The sequence below is a fragment of the Phyllobates terribilis genome, unplaced genomic scaffold, assembly GCF_046119375.1.
Source record: "Phyllobates terribilis strain yellow unplaced genomic scaffold, ASM4611937v1 Scaffold_5__5_contigs__length_657084704, whole genome shotgun sequence".
Classification (NCBI taxonomy): domain Eukaryota; kingdom Metazoa; phylum Chordata; class Amphibia; order Anura; family Dendrobatidae; genus Phyllobates; species Phyllobates terribilis.
Genome location: NW_027362765.1, coordinates 251384723 through 251404369, shown reverse-complemented (window position 1 = coordinate 251404369; position 19647 = coordinate 251384723). Strand labels below are relative to the sequence as shown.

The 19647-nt window shown below is 41.0% G+C and overlaps 1 protein-coding gene across 3 annotated transcripts in view; it reads right to left on the bottom strand.

Moving 5' to 3' along the window:
* LOC141272876 (proton channel OTOP3-like) overlaps positions 1 to 19647 on the bottom strand; it is a 53519-nt gene that overhangs the window by 3458 nt on the left and 30414 nt on the right. For all 3 annotated transcript variants that reach the window (XM_073684018.1, XM_073684015.1, XM_073684019.1), the window contains 3 exons: positions 17704 to 17762; positions 3384 to 3493; positions 2082 to 3280 (listed from right to left, as the gene is read on the bottom strand). In XM_073684018.1, the coding sequence (XP_073540119.1) occupies positions 2082 to 3280; positions 3384 to 3493; positions 17704 to 17762 (1368 nt within the window). The remainder of the gene's footprint in view (positions 1 to 2081; positions 3281 to 3383; positions 3494 to 17703; positions 17763 to 19647) is intronic.

Genomic DNA, 19647 nt, shown 5'->3' with positions numbered 1-19647 from the left:
TTACACTACACAAGGCTGTCCTGAAAGGACAACTTTTTCATCCAACCTGCCACTTGCTATATTTACTGTATAAGTCACAAATCTGATAGTATTTTGTATATAAGGTTGAAAATAAGTTGTCACCACTTGTATGCTAAATCAATCTACAGACAAGTGCATTTGCTTCTTTTTATGCAGAATGCTTTGTTTTCAATGGTAATCCTAAATTAGGCTTATTAGAAGAAAACAAATCATTTTCTGCAATGTAATTTAATCATTGTCTGAGCTCAGTTCACTCAGGTATTCTCAAGGAGAACTTGGGCTATACACATAATACTGCTGTCAACCACTGATCTTTTAAGTTTAAGTGAAAAAGTTTTCACTTTTTTTAATATACACTGCTCAAAAAAATAAAGGGAACACTGAAATAACACATCCTAGATCTGAATGAATGAAATATTCTCATTGAATATTTTGTTCTGTACAAAGTTGAATGTGCTGACAACAAAATCACACAAAAATCATCAATGGAAATCAAATTTATTAACCAATGGAGGCCTGGATTTGGAGTCACCCCGAAAATTAAAGTGGAAAAACATACTGCAGACAGATCCAACTTTGATGTAATGTCCTTAAAACAAGTCAAAATGAGGCTCAGTATTGTGTGCGGCCTCCACGTGCCTGTATGACCTCCCTACAACGCCTGGGCATGCTCCTGATGAGGTTGCGGATGGTCTCCCCGTGGGATCTCCTCCAAGACCTGGACTAAAGCATCCGCCAACTCCTGGAAGTCTGTGGTGCAACGTGACGTTGATGGATGGAGTGAGACATGATGTCCCAGATGTGCTCAATCGGATTCAGGTCTGGGGAACACGTGGGCCAGTCCATAGCTTCAATGCCTTCATCTTGCAGGAACTGCTGACACACTCCAGCCACATGAGGTCAGGCATTGTCCTGCATTAGGAGGAACCCAGGGCCAACCGCACCAGCATATGGACTCACAAGGGGTCTGAGGATCTCATCTCGGTACCTAATGGCAGTCAGGCTACCTCTGGCGAGCACATGGAGGGCTGTGCAGCCCTCCAAAGAAATGCCATCCCACACCATTACTGACCCACTGCCAAACCGGTCATGCTGAAGGATGTTGCAGGCAGCAGATCGCTGTCCACGGCGTCTCCAGACTCTCTCACGTCTGTCACATGTGCTCAGTGTGAACCTGCTTTCATCTGTGAAGAGCACAGTGGCGACTTTGCCAATCCTGGTGTTCTGTGGCAAATGCCAAGCGTCCTGCACGGTGCTGGGCTGTGAGCACAACCCCCATCTGTGGACGTCAGGCCCTCATTCCACCCTCATGGAGTTGGTTTCTAGCCGTTTGCGCAGACACAAGGACATTTGTTGCCTGCTGGAGGTAATTTTGCAGGGCTCTGGCAGTGCTCCTCCTGTTCCTCCTTGCACAAAGGCAGAGGTAGCGGTCCTGCTGCTGGGTTGTTGCCCTCCTATGGCCCCCTCCACGTCTCCTGGTGTACTGGCCCATCTCCTGGTAGCGCCTCCAGCCTCTGGACACTAAGCTGACAGACACAGCAAACCTTCTTGCCACAGCTCGCATTGATGTGCCATCATGGATGAGCTGCACTACCTGAACAACTTCTGTGGGTTGTAGAGTCCATCTCGTGCTACCACGAGTGTGAAAGCACAACCAACATTCAAAAGTGACCAAAACATCAGCCAGAAAGCATTGGTACTGAGATGTGGTCTGTGGTCCCCACCTGCAGAACCACTCCTTTATTGAGTGTGTTTTGATAATTGCCAATAATTTCCATCTATTGTCTATTCCATTTGCATAACAGCATGTGAAATTGATTGTCAATCAGTGTTGCTTCCTAAGTGGACAGTTTGATTTCACAGAAGTTTGATTGACTTGGAGTTATATTCTGCTTTTTAAGTGTTCCCTTTATTTTTTTGAGCAGTGTATATACAGTTACTTTGTCATCTTCTGATATGCCTTGAAATAAGTAAGTCTGTGCAGATGGCTCTATCAACGTAAATGGAATTACATGGTCTTTCACATTAATTTGCACTTTGTTGGAAAGAATATAACTCACCGTAAAATTACAAAGCACGAGAAAAAGCGCCATCTCCTTCACCAGTCTGCGGCTGACACTGAGACGCCCAACCTTATGTAAATAAGCCACTGATGCCCTGCGGATGTCAACTATGGAAAGCCTTCGAGGAGCTTCATTGTGTTCTCCTTTGTTCCCCTTGTTTGTCTGTAGATATGAATGCTCCTTGTGCTCTTTTCTCATACCTTCTATTATGAAAATATTTTGAAATATATGTTGTAAGATCATCAGGATGGAGTATATCAGGTTCAAGCTGTTGAGCAGATTCCATGAACCAGTGGCTACAATAGCAACCATGGCATAATAGGAAATTGAAATCTGACCAAGGGCTGCTCCAAGCAGAAGAATAATTTCCAAACTTCGAGTGTAGTTTTTAGGTGGACCTCTATGACTTTTGGTCTTCATCTGGTGATGTGTGTTTACCTCTGTGCTGAAGTTTCGCTTTGTCTGAGGATTGTTGGTGTCCATATGTTCCTTGTTCATGTTCTGCATTTCAGTGTATCCATTGTGCATTTCACCCTCTGCTTGCTTTTCATTGTTTTCTGACTTTGCCTCTTCTTCTATTATGTGATACCCAATATGTTCTGGATACTCAAAGTTCTTATTCTGTGTTTCATTTGAATCTCCATGTTCATCTGCTTCTGCTTCTGACTGTGCATGGTCCATATTCTTTTCCATATTCCTGTGCCTACAATTTTTTGTCTTTTTTTGCCTCTTTCCTCTGCCTTGTATATCAGGATCTTCATCATTTTCATTATCCTGTCTTGTGTGCTTAGTGTGTCGTTTATCTCTAAAGGTTTGGGCAATTATTCCTATTAAGCAGGGTACAACCATCATTAATAGCAGAATGATACAATACATAAAATATATAATGAAGGAGGTGCTGGTTACAGTTCCGCTTGAGGCTTCAACTTGGTACTGGATGAAAATGCAAATTCCTACTAGTAATGCAGCAACACCCAAAACTGGTCCATAAAGGACTCCTTGCAGACGAAATCTCGGGTGGGACAATATGGTATCGTGAAATTGTCTTCTGCCGACGTTCCTCCACATGATGAAAAGCATGGAGGCACAAATCAGACTGTATTCAAGAGTGAAAGGGTATAAAGTTACATATCCTCGCTGAAAGGCCCAACAAGTTGAGAATTTAGGACACAAGCATCCAGAGGTGCCATTTTCATCTTGGGATAGAAGTAACATTAATGTAGAATTAGTACTTAAAAAATGCCAAATATTCAAACAGCATGGAAATGGTACTATAGTCACTGACGCTTAAGTACTTGCCTGATGTGTTGTTTGGTTGTAAGCTCTCCATCTCTCGGTGCACAGAGTCATTTATCACAGCCATGAGCCAAAGCAGTAAATCGGTAGCCATAGTTAGCATGATGCACCACCTGGAGATTAAACTGAAATGAGTGTCCATATAGTACAAAAGTCAAATTGCAACTTTTAACTTGTAAACCTATAGACAATGTAAAGTGTTTTCTAGACATGGGCTGAAACAGTGCATGCCAAGAATTACTAGTTGATAATATTTTTAGGCTATGTGCCCACGATGCAGAAATGCTCTGGATTTTTCCTGAGCGTTTCTGCATCTCCCTGGCAGAAAAAACGCATGCGGATTTTACATGCGTTTTTTCTGCCAGGTAGAAGCGTTTGTCAAGCGTTTTTAACATGCATTTCCGCATGTGGGTTGTCAAGCGATTTTCCAAGCGATTTTGAGCATCACTTGGAAAAGTACTTGACAACTTGGTCACACAATATAAATCCTTGCAACCGGCATGCATTTATATTGTGTGACCATCTGCTGCTTTAAATGCAGCATCGATAGTAAAAAAAAAAAAAAGAATTAAAATGTTAAAAATAAAAAAAAACATTATACTCACCTTCGGATGGCCCCCGGTCTCCTCAGCGATGCGACCTGGTTCCCCAGCGGTTCGCGATGGTGTAAAAGGACTTTCCATGACGTAATTTAGTCATGTGACAGGTCACGCGACCGCTGACGTCGGCGGTCGCATGACCAGCATATGACTAAATGACATCACGGAAGGTCCTTTTACACCATCCCGAACCGCTGGGGAGCCAGGACGCATTGCTGAGGAGACCGGGGGCCATCCGAAGGTGAGTATAATGTTTTTTTTTATTTTAATTATTTTTTAACTACAGATACTATGGTACCCGGGTCTGGAGGAGAGTCTCCTCTTCTCCAGACCCGGGTACCATCCGCGCATTGAATCACATAATATCCGCATGTGTACGTGTAGTCATGCGGAAGTTATGCGGTTCAATGCAAGTCAATGGCGGCGATTTCGCCACGATTCCACAAAATTAATGGACGTGCTGCGGATTTTTACGCAATGATAATCCGCAGCAGAAATTTCCAAAGCATGTGCACAGCACATGTGGATTATCATTGGGAAACATGGCAGACAACTTACCATGCGTTTTTAATGCATTTTCGCTGCTTAAATGCAACCGCGGAAACGCATTAAATACGCATCATGGGCACACAAGCCCTAAGCTTTTCATTTCCTTCAGCTGTTTTTTTTTCCACCTCTTCTCCTTCAGGGTGGAGCTGTAATCAATTATTCCAGTTTAGCTTCTTAGCCTCATGTCTAAAGTGGCCTAAAATCCACATACTGTCTCTTCAGATGCCTCCACTCTCCATACTATAACCTACAGCTCTTTCTAGATGGTATGTGCTGCTAAATAACTCAACAGTAAGTCGATACACACTGCATTCTCCTTTACAGAAATGGCAGAATAATTCTAAGCGGCAATTAAAGCTCTAGTGATTACACAAGGACAGCATCCTGGTATCCAGGTGGCTCGGTATATAAAACCTAGTCTTACATAACCTATTAGGAAGTTCTGAGGGGAACCCGCAGTTCAGAATTTTTATCTGTTGGCCAGAGAGCAGAGAGTCTCTAACCACTTCCCAACATTGGACGTATCAGTATGGCCTATTTTACAGGTAGTTCCTGCAAACGGAAGTACCAGTACGTGTTGTGGGAAAATGATCACCGTGTCAAAATACAAGGTGATCGGGTAAAAGTGATGCTGACCCTGACAGCAGACCATCTCCCCTCATTAGCTGATAGAGTTAGATATAGAATTAGAAGGATATGTAGTAAAAATTTACTGTAGTAATTAGCTTATATCACAGTATTTTTTACTAATATATAGAATTACTTTTAGCATCAGCATCGCTCGGTAACTGTTTTCATTCACGTCCACTCAGTACAATATATTTTCTGCAGGTTTAGAAATTTACTGGAAAATTATAATAGTAATTATTTTACTAGTTTTTTTTCTACTAATCCGTAGATTTATGGTTAATGTTAGTTAGTTGCAGGTGTTCATTAATTATTTTTTTTGGTGATGTCAACTCAATATATTTTATTTATTTTAGAAATTTACTGGAAAATTAATGTAGTAATTGCTTTACTACAGCTTTTTCTACTAATATATAGATTTACTTTTAATCTCAGTCAGTTGCAGGTATTTAGTAATTTTATTTTCCACTGACGTCCGCTCAGTACATTATGTTTAGTTTAGCAATTTACTGGAAAATGAATGCAGAAATTATATTACTGTAGTTTTTTTTTTACTAACTCATAAACTTACGGTAGTGCTTCACATGGGAAGAATGAAAAATCCAGAAATTTGGCAATATTGGAGTGTGGATATTTTTACAACACTCTGGTTTTCCACATGGCTATGACCTGGACACACTTTGAGACCACTCTCAAGTTTTTGCAATATAATGATAATGTACAGTGTTCACCCAGAGAAGACCCCTATTCAAAATTAAGCTGGTCATTGATCACTTCAATTATAAATTTGCTAAAATTTATATTCCCCAAAGGGACTACTGCGTAGATGAGTCCCTAATCCACTTTAAAAGGGAGGCTTAACCCCCTCACAACATATGATGTATATGACGCATCTTTCCTTGCACATGACGGCTGATTTAATCAGCCATTATGTGCCTCTAACGGCCACGGGTGGAGCGATGCTCCACTTGTGGCTTTTAACCTGTTAAATCCCGCTATTGATCTTTGACAGCGACATTTAACACTGGCTGACGGCGCGCGTCACTCCATGCTCCCATTGTCGCGCCCGTGACGTGATCGTGGGACGCCAATGGGTTGTCATGACAGCTGGCGATCCGCTGATGACCCTCGTGCCTTTCATTACGATGCTACTGTGAATGCCGTCCCATGGCCGTCGTTCATAGGAGATCGTGATTTCTGCTATATATAGCAGTGCTGATGCATTGTATTGTATAGCACAAGTGATCGGATTATCGCAGCTTCAAGTCCCCTAAGAGAACTATTAAATACAGTGAAAAGTAAAAAAAAAAAGTTTTACGAAATATGAAAAAATAAAATAAAAAGAACACAAAAGTTCAAATCACCTCCCTTTTGCCCCATAGAAATAGGACATTTAAAAAAAATACATTTGTGATATCTCGGAATTTAAGAATGTCCGATTTATCAAAATATAAAATAAATTAATCTGATCAATAAACAGAGTAACGAAAAAAAAATCAAAAAGCCTGAATTACTTTTTTTTGGCTGCTGCAACATTGCAATAAAATGAAATAAGAGGCGATCAAAATATCGTATCTACTCCAAAATTGAATCGGTAAAAAAGTCAGCTTAAGGGAACAATAAATAAGCCCTCACACAGACCCATATCCCAAAAAATGGTAATGCTACGGGTCTCGGAAAATGGCGCCAAAAGCGAAAAAAACTTTTTCAGACAGATGTCCGAATTATTTTCACCACTAAAATAAAAAACAAAACTATAAATGTTGGTATCTGTGCTCTTGTACTGACATAAAAAATCATATTTTCAGGTCAGTTTTACCATATAGTGAACATGGTAAATAACCCCCCCCCCCAAAAAAAATTGTGGAATTTAACTTTTTTTTGCAATTTTATTGCACTTGGATTTTTTTCCCCATTTTCCAGTACACTATATGGTGAAATCAATGGTTTCATTCAAAAGTACAACTCATCCCACAAAAAACAAGCCCTCATAGGGCTATATTGACAGAAAAATAAAAAAGTTACGGCTTTTGGAAAAAAGGGAGGAAAAAACTAAAACGAAAAAAGCAAAACAAAACCAGAAAATGTTACCATCATACTGTGTGCCGAAACTCTATTCTCTTCGCCCAATGCCCCCTCTTCTGTTAAGGACCGAGACAGGAGTGTGTGCTGCACCGGAGGATTCTCTGTACTTACTGTTTATAGGACCGGAACTGACTTCAAACAAGACAGGAGATCGTAGCAGCCATGTGTAAAATTTTTCCATACACGGCTGCAGTGTACAGATTAAGACAAGTTCTTTAGCTAGTGAAGTACACTTGGTTATGTGCCTTTCCAGTGTTCATTCTCATCCTGTCCTGAGACCCTACATCATCCACTTCTTCTGCGACCCAGCTGAGAATCTCCCCTGAAGGTATGATATGATATCCTGATATGGAGGCCTCACCTTGAGCATCTCTGACAGGCTGTAAGCCTAGGACTGTGCCGACGTCCAGATTTAGTATCAAACGTGTCCTCATTCTGTTCTGACAACTTGCACCATTAAACACTTCCTTCACTGCTGTAACTGCTATTGGAGTCTGTTTTCCTGTCTGTTAGTCTTCCTTCAACACCCCGCTCTTTCTCTTCTCTAGTAAAGAACAGGACCTACACTGGTCTTGTGTTATGCGGACCGGTAGCCCAGAACTGGGGTGGCCTTGCCACAGACCTCCCCTATTGGCAGTCTCACTGCCTAAGTCTCTCTGACTTTCTCTCTCTCCAACTCAACTGTCTGCAACCCGGAATTGTTTTCTGTAAAAACTATTCTAACCCCCTCCCAGTTAAAGATGCAACCCCTGAATTAACACTCTAATGTCTAAGCAGTCTAGTGTAACTAAATCCCTACCTACTGTATGGTTCCCCCTCTGGGCAGACCTCCCGCATCCCAGGGACGGCCTTAGGCAAAGCCTATAGGAGAACTGGCATACCATAACGACCATAGGGATTACACATAGCAAACATTTCTTTATCACATAAATAAAACAAACACATAACAGATATAAAACAACTTAGCAAACCCCTTGTTGACTTGGTGTCTTCTTCGCCAGCCACCCTCCTACATCACCACTGTAGCCTTATAATTCCATTCAGAAAACAGAAGTGTGGTCTTGCAGATCGTATAGATGGCCCTGTCTAAGGTTTACATGCTTTCATGAAGTGCAGGCACATTCCTTCAGTTTAAGAAGGTAGCAATAAAGGCCCTAATGTGTGGAAATCATAAATAAGGAGGGTGCAAGTTCATCTGTAATTGAAGTTGGTGGTATTGTGTCAGGGCGACATTTCCCTGGTGAGGTCCTTCAAACTGCAAGGGATCATGTCACAACTATTCTAACCCGTAAACAGAGCCAAATTTGTATACTTCACACTTAGAGTTTGACCTGATTCAGTACCTTAAAGCGCACCTGTCAGCAGGATTGTGCTTAGTAAACCACATACACTGTCAGGTGGGCGCCGTTACATTGAGTAAAATTATACCTTTGTTGATGAAATCCGCCATTGCCAAGAGATGCTACTGTGCATGCGCGGGCGGCGGGGGCCATTTTGGTGCATGTAAATTGCAGGGTTACCACAAAATTTACACAGGCGGCACTTAAAATAGTAGGCAGGTCACTGAAGGCACATTGACCTGTCAGAAGGCAGGCATAGGAATACATAAGCAGAGCACAAGATAAAGCCCCTCCGCAAAGTCCACCCCACAGGACGAGCATCTCGTTAGGTCAGAAATGAAAATAACGATTATAAAAGAACCACAGCATGGATTTCATCAACAAAGGTATCATTTTACTCAGTGTAATGGCGCCCACCTGGCATGCGGTTTACTAAGCACAATCCTGCTGACAGGTGCGCTTTAAGAAGATTTGCACTGACCTTGAAAACCTCCATAAATCTTTTCATCCAGCCACTGCCAGAAGCTATTACAGCCGATCAGCAGGGGCTCTGGGTGTTGCACCCCACCGATCCAATATCAATGACCTATCTGAGGGTTAGTGCGATAATTTGCCCAGAGAAGCCCCCTACATAAGGTATGATACCCCTCAATGAATTCTCCCACACAAGCACTGTATGGTTACCCCAGAGTGACTCCAGCTAAATTTGATGCCCCAACAATAGAGTATTATGTCCCATTAGCCCCTCTATGCACAGTATGATAGCACACAGTCCCCTATTCACAGTATGATATCCCCCCAGCCCCTCTATATACAGTATGATTTCCCACCGCCACCTATACACAGTATGATGTCCCCAAAGCCCTTCTATACATAGTAGGATGGCCCCCACCACTTCCTATACACCGTATGATGCTCCCTACAACTCCATATACACAGTATTATGTCTACACAGTATTATGTCTCATATACAGTATGATGTCCCCATAGCTCCCTATAAACAGTAACATGGCCCCTACATACAGTGTGATAGCTCCGACAGCTTCAAACAATGTGTGCACAATTATTATGCAATTTGTATTTTGATTAATTTTATTTTTGAACAACTACAGTGATGTCAGTCAATCCAAAAGGCTAATACACCTGAATATTTAAGAAAGATTTAAATAAGGTTTTGTCTGCCTTAGGGGAATATCTTTGTGTGCAGAATTATTGGGCAACTATTGGTGTGCAGAATTAGTATGTAACTAATTGAAAAACATAAATCTTCCCATCTCACCTGTTTTTCATCTTATTTCATCTGTTAAAGTGAGAATAATAAACCAAACAACTCAAAATGTACAAAAATACATTTTTGACATTTCAAAAAACATATCAGTGACTACGGTAATATAGGCACCATTCTTTTCAAATATAGTCATATGCCTTCCATCCATGGAGTCTCTCAGTTTCTTAATCTGTTGATGATCAACTTTTTGGGCCACATCAACCACAGCCTCCCAGACACTGTTCAGAGAGGTATACTGTTTTCCTTCTCTGTAAGTCGCCCCTATAAAAGGGGCCCACAAGTTCTCAATAAGGTTTAGGGCAGATGAGGAAGGGGCCGTATCATTATTCTTTCATCTTTAAAGCCTTTACTGACTAGCCAAGCAGTGGAGACTTCGATGCATGTGATGGAGCATTGTCCTACATAAAAATCATGGTTTTCTTGAAAGATGCAGACTTGTTCCTGTACCACTGCTTGAAGAAAGTATATTTTAAAAACTGTCAGTGAGTTTGTGAGTTGATTTTGAGACCGTCTTCAACCCAAAAAGGTCCAATTAGCTCATCTTTAATGAAACCAACTCATAGCGGTGTCAACATCCACCTTGCTGGTGTCTGGGTCAAAGTAGAAGTCTTTGCCCGTTACTGATCTGGCCACAGATCCATAAATCTGGTCCGTTGTGTGTAGTGGCCTGCTTTCAGCCTTCTTTACTTTGGCCATGTCTCTGAGCAATGAACACCTTGTATGTATGTCGCTCCATGGAGGTTGCATTTCTGGAATATGACAGCATTGGAGGGTAATTGGTTCCTGGTTGCTTAATGTTTGATTTTTCTCAAATCTTTGGCAGTTAATATGCATTTTTTTTTCTCAACTTTTGCGACTGTTGATATTTGCAAAAAAACTTTTGATGGTTCTGTGATCACACCTCAAGATGTAACCAACTTCAAGAATGCTGCATCCTTCTGTAAGAATTAGAAATTTTTGACTTTGCAGAGTCAGTTAAATGTCTTTTTTGGCCCATTTTGCCTTAGGAAAACAAGCTGCCTAATAATTCAGCACACTTTGATAAAGGATGTTGTATCCTTAGACCTCACTCTCCCTCATTACACAAATACACATCACCTGATCTGCGTCATCCAATAGGCATTCAAGTTTATACAGTTTGAAGATGGAAAATTAGACAGTTACCTATCGTTTTTCCCTAGCCAGATAGGCTGAGGTCACTTAGATATTAACCCCTTAAAGATGAAGCCAATTATGTCCTTAATGACCAAGCCACATTTTACAGTTCTGACCACTGTCACTTTATGAGGTAATATCTCTGGAACACTTAAACGGATCCCCCTGATTCTGAGAATATTTTTTCATGACATATTGTACTTCATGATAGTGGTAAAATTTCTTTGATATGTCTTGCGTTTACTTGTGAAAAAAAGCAGAAATTTGGTGAAAATTTTGAAAATTTTGCAATTTCCAAACTTTGAATTCTTAGTTCTTAGTTAATAAATAACATTTCCCACATGTCTACTTTACATCAGCACAATTTTTGAAGCAATTTTTTTTTGTTAGGAAGTTATAAGGGTTAAAAGTTGACCAGTGATTTTCTCATTTTTCCAACAAAATTTATAAAATAATTTTTTTAAGGGCCACATCACATTTGAAGTTACTTTGAGGGATCTATATGACAGAAAATACCCAAAAGTGACACCATTCTAAAACCTGCACCCCTCAAGGTGCTCAAAACCACATTCAAGAAGTTTTTTAACCCTTCACGTGCTTCACAGGAACTGAAGCAACGTGGAAGGAAAAAATGAACATTTAACTTTTTTTCACAAAATGTTTACTTCAGACATAATTTTTTACTTTCACACAGGTAACGAGAAAAAATGGACCCCAAAATTTGTTGAGCAATTTCTCCTGAGTATGCTGATACCCCATATTTGGGGTAAAACTACTGTTTGGGCAAACGGCAGGGTTCGGAAGGGAAGGAGAACCGTTTGATGTTTTGAATGCGAAAATGTCTGGAATCGAGAGCGGACACCATGTTGCATTTGTAGAGCCCAAGATGTGCCTAAACAGTGGAAACCCCCATTAGAAGTAACCTCATTTTGGAAACTAGACCCCTCAGGGAACTTATCTAGATGTGTGGTGAGCACCTTGAACTGCCAGGTGCTTCACAGATGTTTATAACGTAGAGCTGTGAAATTAAGAAATCAATTTTTTTTCCACAAAAATGTACTTTTTTTATTTTCACTAGGTTAAAAGGAGAAAATGGACCCCAAAATTTGTTGTTCAATTGCTCCCGAGTACAGACATACCCCATATGTAGGGAAAAACTATTGTTTGGGCACACGGCAGGGCTTGGAAAGGAAGGAATGAGGTTTGGAATGCAGACTTTGATGGAATGGTCTGCGGGTGTCATGTCACGTTTGGAGAGCCCCTGATGTGCCTAAACAGTGGAAAACCCTGACAAGTTACCCCATTTTGAAAACTTGACCCCTCAAGGATTTTATCTAGGTGTATAGCGAGCATTTTGAACCCACAGGTACTACACAGAATTTGATAACATTAGATCATCATATTGAAAATTTGCATTTTTTTCACGAAAATGTAGTTTTGGCCCCAAATTTGAAATTTTTACAATGGATAATAGGAGAAAATGGACCCCAGAATTTGTTATGCTATTTCTCCCGAACGCGATGATGCCCCATATGTCATCAGAAGTTACTGTTAGGGCACACGTCTGGGCTGAGAAGGAAGGAGCACTATTTAGCTTTTGAAGCATAGATTTTGGTAGAATAGTTTGTGGGCGACATTTGCGGAGCCCCAAAGGTGCCAGATCAACAGGAAAACACCAAAAGTGACCCCATTGAAGAAATTACACATCTCAATGAATTTATCTACAGCTGCAGTGACTATTATCTAACATCCACGCCAGGCTTTATTATGGAAAATTCCAAATATAGCAGTTTAGTGCCCATACATTGTGCCCCCATAAAGTGTAGTGCCTCCATATATTGTAGCGCCCTCATACATTGCTCCTGGTGACACACACCCCATAAATTGTTAAGTGCTTTCCCCGCTACAATAATGACAAACATGTGGCCGCTTACTGCAGTTTAGGCACAGTGGGGCTCAGAAGGAGGGGGGCATTTGGATTTGGGAGTGCAGAATTCACTGGATTTTATTTGAGGGAGTGGGAGCTGTCGCTTCGTTCTACCAGTAATGTGGGACCCCCCATAGTCTCATTGACAGATGACGGACCTGAGAGGGAGCTGGTTCTGTGTGTGATAAATTAGGGATTTTATTGGTAAGAATTTGGGGTACATAATTTTTGACTGCTTCCAGAATAAGACTGGATCACCAGTCTACACTGAGCACTTACGTTGAGTTTCCGTGTAAATTCCACAAAAATGCGATTCAGACGAAACCCCCAACGGAACCACCCACCACCAAGAGGCAGATGGAGACACTTTGGAGTCCATTTGGCGTCTGCTCCGGTGGTCTCCATCTTTTTAGGCGTGCACAGATCTGTGGTCGTCCACACTTGTGTGCTAAAAGAAAACATAAAATGATGGGATGCCGCCGGAACAGAGACCAGGTCAAAGGTACTCCATCGGCCTCGTAAGTGAGTGGCTCCATCTGGGCTTTTTGTCTGAATTGCGGTTTTGGTGAATTTACACAGAAACCCCAAAATAAGCGCACAGCGGAGAGCGCAGGATAAACGTGAGCCGAGCCTTATTCCGATTTTTGCGGAGGCAGAATGAAGAAATAAACAGCAGTACCAGAATAGTTCTTATTTTTATTTTTGCGCGGTTCATATAAGTGATAAGGCGGATTTATTCTTCGGGTCGGTGCGATTACAGCGATACCAGATTTACATGGGTTTTTTTTAGGTTTTGCTGCTATCACACAGTAAAAATGCTTTTTTTATAAAAAAGTAGTTATTTTTGTCGCAATATTCTGAGAGCTGTAACTTTTTTATTTTTTGGCGAATAAAGCTGTATGATGGCTTATTGTTTGTGGGATGAGTTGCAGATTTTTTTTGTACCATTTTGGGGCACATAGTATTTTTTTTTTATCACAAACGCTGCATTTTGAGCGGCGAAACGGATTTTAGTGATTTGTGTGCACTTTTTTATGTGTTTTTTTAAACTACTTTTAGATATTTTTTTTCACTTTTTTTACTTTTTCACTAAGTCTCACTGTGGAACATATGTGATTTTCACTTTGATTGCTGATCTCATACACTGCAGTACCTCTATACTGCAGTGTATGTGACCTGTTTGCTGATCGCATACACTGCAGTACAGAGGTACTGCAGCGTATGTGACCTGTCAGTGAGTCACTGACTCACTGACTGTGCCTGTGAGACCCAGCTCATTGCTGGATCTCACAGGCCACTGTACCCTGGGATCATCACATGATCTCAGGGTACCATGGTAAGCATCGGGACCCGCGATTCTCATTGCGGAGGTCCGATGGTTACTCAGGGGGTCTTGCGACCCCCTTGTAACCACTTATATAGCGCTGTCAAGATTGGCAGCGGTACTTAAGGGGTTAATCGGCTCCGATCGGCATCAAAACTGGCCGGGGCCGATACTGCAGGGTGCCCTCGTAAAAATGCGTTACGGCGGTCTTTAAGGTGTTAATAAGACTTATTTACATTACCATTACAGAGCTCAAAATAGATTCAATACACACTAAAGATACACTATACAGTAGTGTAATACACATAGTTTCCAGGCAATTAGAGACTTATCAATATGAAAATTCAATGAAGCCGTTGAATTTCAAATGAACTGCTCATTTCTAATTAGCTGATTGTCAAGGAACTACTCTAATAAGTAGAGCTTATTCAAAGGGAAGAAGCCCTTTAAGCCATTCATGTAGTGTCATGAGAAATACTAAGCACATCCTTTTGAATTTCATGGCTTCACGGCCATATTGCTGTAGGCAAGTTTCTCTTTCCTGTAGCAAAATAGCGCCCGCGCGTGCGCAGTAGCATCTATCGCTTGCCGATGCTACTGCGCACACATGGGCGCCATTTTGCTATAGGAAAAAGAAACTTGCCTACAGCAATATGACCTCCGCCGCCCACGCCTGCGCGGTAGCATTTCTCGGTTGCCGAGAGATGGTACTGCGCATGCGCGGCGCCATATTGCTGCACCCAAATTCTTTTTCCAAAATGAAAATGGCCCTCGCGCGTGCGCATTAGCATCTCTCGGCAACCAAAAGATGCTACTGCGCATGCTTGGGCCGCGGCGGGCCATTTTGGAGGATGTAAATTTCAAATTAACAGAGAAATTGCAATGCAATATTTAAAATATTAGGCAGGTCACTGAAAGCACAGTGACCTGTCAGAGGCCAGAGATAGGCATACATAATGAGAGCACCAGTTACAGCCCCTCCCTAAAGTCCCACCCCAGAGCACAAGCATATCATTATGTCAGAACTGAAAATAAAGATTATAAAAGAACCTCTGGACGGATTTCATCAACAAAGGTATCATTTTACTCTGCGTAACGGCGCCCACCTAACAGTGTATGTGGTTTACTAAGCACAATCCTGTTGACAGGTGCGCTTTAACATAATTTTCTAGCAGAAAAAGAATAGGTAAATTTGAAAGAAACTGCAGTGGTAACTATCATACTTGTTAGATTTTCACAGGAAATCATGCTAGATCTTCACAGGAAACACAAATCCAGCTTCGCTAGTACTGCAACTCAAGTAACAATGCACATAGTGGAGAGACAAAGGTTTCCAGCATCCGCAATTAAAAACTTTTAAAAATGTAGATAATTACGGTAGTAAATTCACAAACAGATGATTTACACTTTTTGAACCTGCATAGACTTAATTATATGATTTGCAGTGTCAAAATGTAGAGACCTCATGTTTCTGAAATTACTATTTATCTTCACTATGATTTTATCTTCATTATGAATCTTTATTATCTTAATTTATCTTCACTTTGAATTAAGTTTTAAAAATTATTCAACTGTGGATTCTGGAAACCATTATCTATAGACTAGCTGCATTGTTAATAGAAGGCTCACAGCTTCTACCATGCACCGCACCCAGCTTACCAATTAACATATACAGGAACTGGTGATCTGATGTATCTCTTTTATTACTGCAACCCAGCTCATTTATAGGAGACCTGTCATGTTGAAAAAGCAGCCTGATCAAGAGGAGTTTTCACTAGGTTTAGCATGTTAAAGTGGTCACATCAATGAATAGTGGTTGCAGAGCTGAATAAAGCGTATTTTTTATGCTATAATTCATCATCTCTGTTGCAGAGATATTAGTTAGTAAAGTTTAGATTTTCATTTATGTTAAGCCCAATGGAGCATTAGGAGAGATCCGTCTCTGGGGGTGTGTAAAAACAAATAACAATTTGACCCCAAAAAAGCTTAGAACAGGATTTTTCTATGAGACAAGAATTGACACAAAGTCCTACTCTCTCATGTGATCCCTGCACCTGGTGTATAGAGTGCAGCAGAGCTATGTGTCATTACAAATACTTTTAGCAGCTTTTATCTCACAGCAACTAGTGTTGGTGTAGGGGAGTATGGAAGAGCTATGTATGATTATGAACATGTCTTGCAGCTTTAATCTCAAGGCATTGTCAGCTCTGCTATACCTCCACTTACCCCCACATTGGCTGCCATAAAATGAAAGCAGGTAGAAGCGTTTGTAATGACACATAGCTCTGCAGTACTCTGCATCGGTGGTGCAGAGATCACAGAGGAGAGCAGCGCTGGATGTCATTACATGTCTCACATAGAGAAAACTTGCTCTAAGTTTATTTTTCCACTGCATGATACCTCTGGCTTATGATTGGTAAACATCACACAGGGGAAGAATTCCATGCCCCATGAAACAAATCTCTGTGATCTGATGTCTTATTCCAGAGAAACCTATGTTTGTCTTAATGTGTAAATGAGATGTTAAGACCTATGGGCAGGACACTGAGCTACATGAGAATCTGCCTCCAGAGTTCATTTTAAATATAAGGGGGCGTTACTAGTGTGAGACATGGAATGACAGACAGTCTGCTCTTCTGATCTCACTGCAGAGCTGTGTGTGATTATATATAACACAGTACAACAGAGCTGAACTTTGTCTCATTACAAACGCATTTTCAGCTGCAGCTCTCCTCTCCTGCTGTCGGCTCTGCTGTAGAGCTATGCATAACTACAACTAACATTTTTTTACCTTTCATCTCACACATCCAGTGGGGGAAAGAGTCAGTTAAGCAGAGCTAACAGCACTGTGAGGTGACAATTGGAAATATATTTGTAATAAGCAAAGTTCTGCTGTACTGCCTCTCCCACAATGCCTGACTGTGATGGAAGCTGAAGATGCATTAGTTGTAATCACAACAATGCAGCACAGCTGAAACAACTGTGACAGGACAACTGCAGCTGTAGATGTGTTTGTAATGAGACAAATATCAGTTCTGGAGAGTATGTTATTGCTGTCAATCAATACACATCACACTGGTAACTCCACCTTTCATTTAAAATAAGCTATTGAGGCAGATTCTTGGGAAGGTCTGTGTCTGGTCCATAACCCTGAACAGCTTATTTACATATTAAGAAAAACATGGATTTCTCTGGACTAAGACAATTGATCGCTTTGGAAGGTTGATCCTACTGACAGATTCCTTTTAAGGTGCTGTGGTTTTCATTCTGCTGAAAGGTGACGTCCTTGAAGTGGGACAACCACTATTCTTACAATAATGACCTATGCTAAATCCAGAACAACCTCCTTAACTTAATACACTATATCTCTGTGGTTATTCTAAAGTCCATGTGCATACATGTCATAATACTTTATTTTTTCATACCCACCTACTTATATTGTGTTTCACCTGGATACAATCCCTGCAGGAAAGCCACAGAAAAGATGTCTGCAAAGGAAAAACATTATGATCTCCTATTTTCTTGCTATAGAGGAATACTATGGGGAAACTAATCATTGATTGAAGAGGATTACCATACACATGTAAAGTTGGCCATATATCTATAAATCAGAAGCTGGGGAAGTTACCAACATCTATCTTTGATGACGTTCTACTAATAGAAATATTGCCATTTTATTACTCAATTGCTATTTTGGGTGTTGGTCTAACCGCTATCTATCCTGGTTTTACCCTGGTTCTCCAATGGCTGCAAGATGGCACCAGAAGGAATTAACTCCTTCATGACCGGGCCATTTCCCGTTTTTGCATTTTCGTTTTTTGCTCCCCTTCTTCCCAGAGCCGTAACGTTTTTATTTTTTGATTAATATGGCCATGTGAGGGCTTTTTTTTTCGGAACAAGTTGTATTTTTGAATGACACCATTACTTTTACCATGTCGTGTACTGGAAAATGGGAAAAAAACTCCAAGTGCGGTGAAATTGCACCAAATGCAATTCCACAGTTGTTTTTTTTTTATTTACCATGTTCACTAAATGCTAAAACTGATCTGCCATTATGATTCCTCAGGTCATTACGAGTTCATAGATACCAAACATGTATATGTTTATTTAAGTGGTGAAAAAGAAATCCAAAGTTTGTTTAAAAAAAAAAAAAAAAAAAGGTGCCATTTTCCGAGACCTGTAGCGTCTCCATTTTTTGGGATCTGGACCCAGGCGAGCTGACATTTTTATTGATACCATTTTGGGGTAGATGTGATGTTTTGATCTCCTGTTATTGCATTTTATTGCAATGTAGCGGCGACCAAAAAACATAATTCTGGCGTTTCGATTTTTTTTGGGTTACGCTATTTATTGATTAGATTAATTTTTTTTTTATATTGATAGATCAGGCGATTCTGATGGTGACGATACCAAATATGTGTATGTGTGATTTTTTTTTTATTGTTTTATTTTGAATGTGGCGAAAGGGGGGTGATTTCAACTTTTATATATATACTTTTAATGCTTTTAAAAACATTTTTTACTTTTTGCATGCATCAATAGTCTCCATGGGAGACTAGAAGCTGCAATTGTCTGATTGCCTGCATTAGACACAGGTGATCATCAGATCAAGTGACAGGGTTGCCGATGGGTGGAGCCAGTGACGTGCTTCAGGGAAGCGCGATTCAAATGCTGCTGTCAGAGATTAACAGCGGCATTTAGCTAGTTAATAGCCATGGGTGGATCGTGATTCCACCCGCGGCTGTTAGAGGCACATGTCAGCTGTATAGATCAGCTATCATGTGCCTGGAAAGGTGCAGGCTCAGCGCCCAAGCCCGCACCAAAGGGAGGGAGCCGACGTTTGTCGTACTATTACGACACACGTCGGAAAGGGGTTAAATGGCACAGTTGATTGCAATTCAAAGTATATGTCAATGAAGATGTCATGATAGCCGAGTTCTTCTTCACTATCTTAGTTAGTGCCTGTAGACTCTGAATCCAGTGGCTAGGTGATAATTAGTGATGAGCGAGCACTAAAATGCTCGGGTGCTTGATGCTCGGGTTGATGGGAAACTCAAGCATTTTTCAGACGGCTCCCCCCGGCGGTCTTCAGAGGGCCTAAAAATTGCCCAAATCGATGGGAACAGTGCTCAAATGACATGGGGACAGCATGGGGAAGACCCCTGGAAGCATTTCTGACTCCCAGGTCACTTCTGTCAACAACGTTGTCAGAGGTATTGCGCCACTTTTACGGACTCACAATAAAACATACAAAAACAAAACCAAAATGGATTTTCCTGGGAAATATGTTAAGAAACATCCTTTCCAGGGTAATGACTTGTATATAAAGCAAAATAAATAACCAAAAACAAAAATGCTCCTCCACACCTTGGG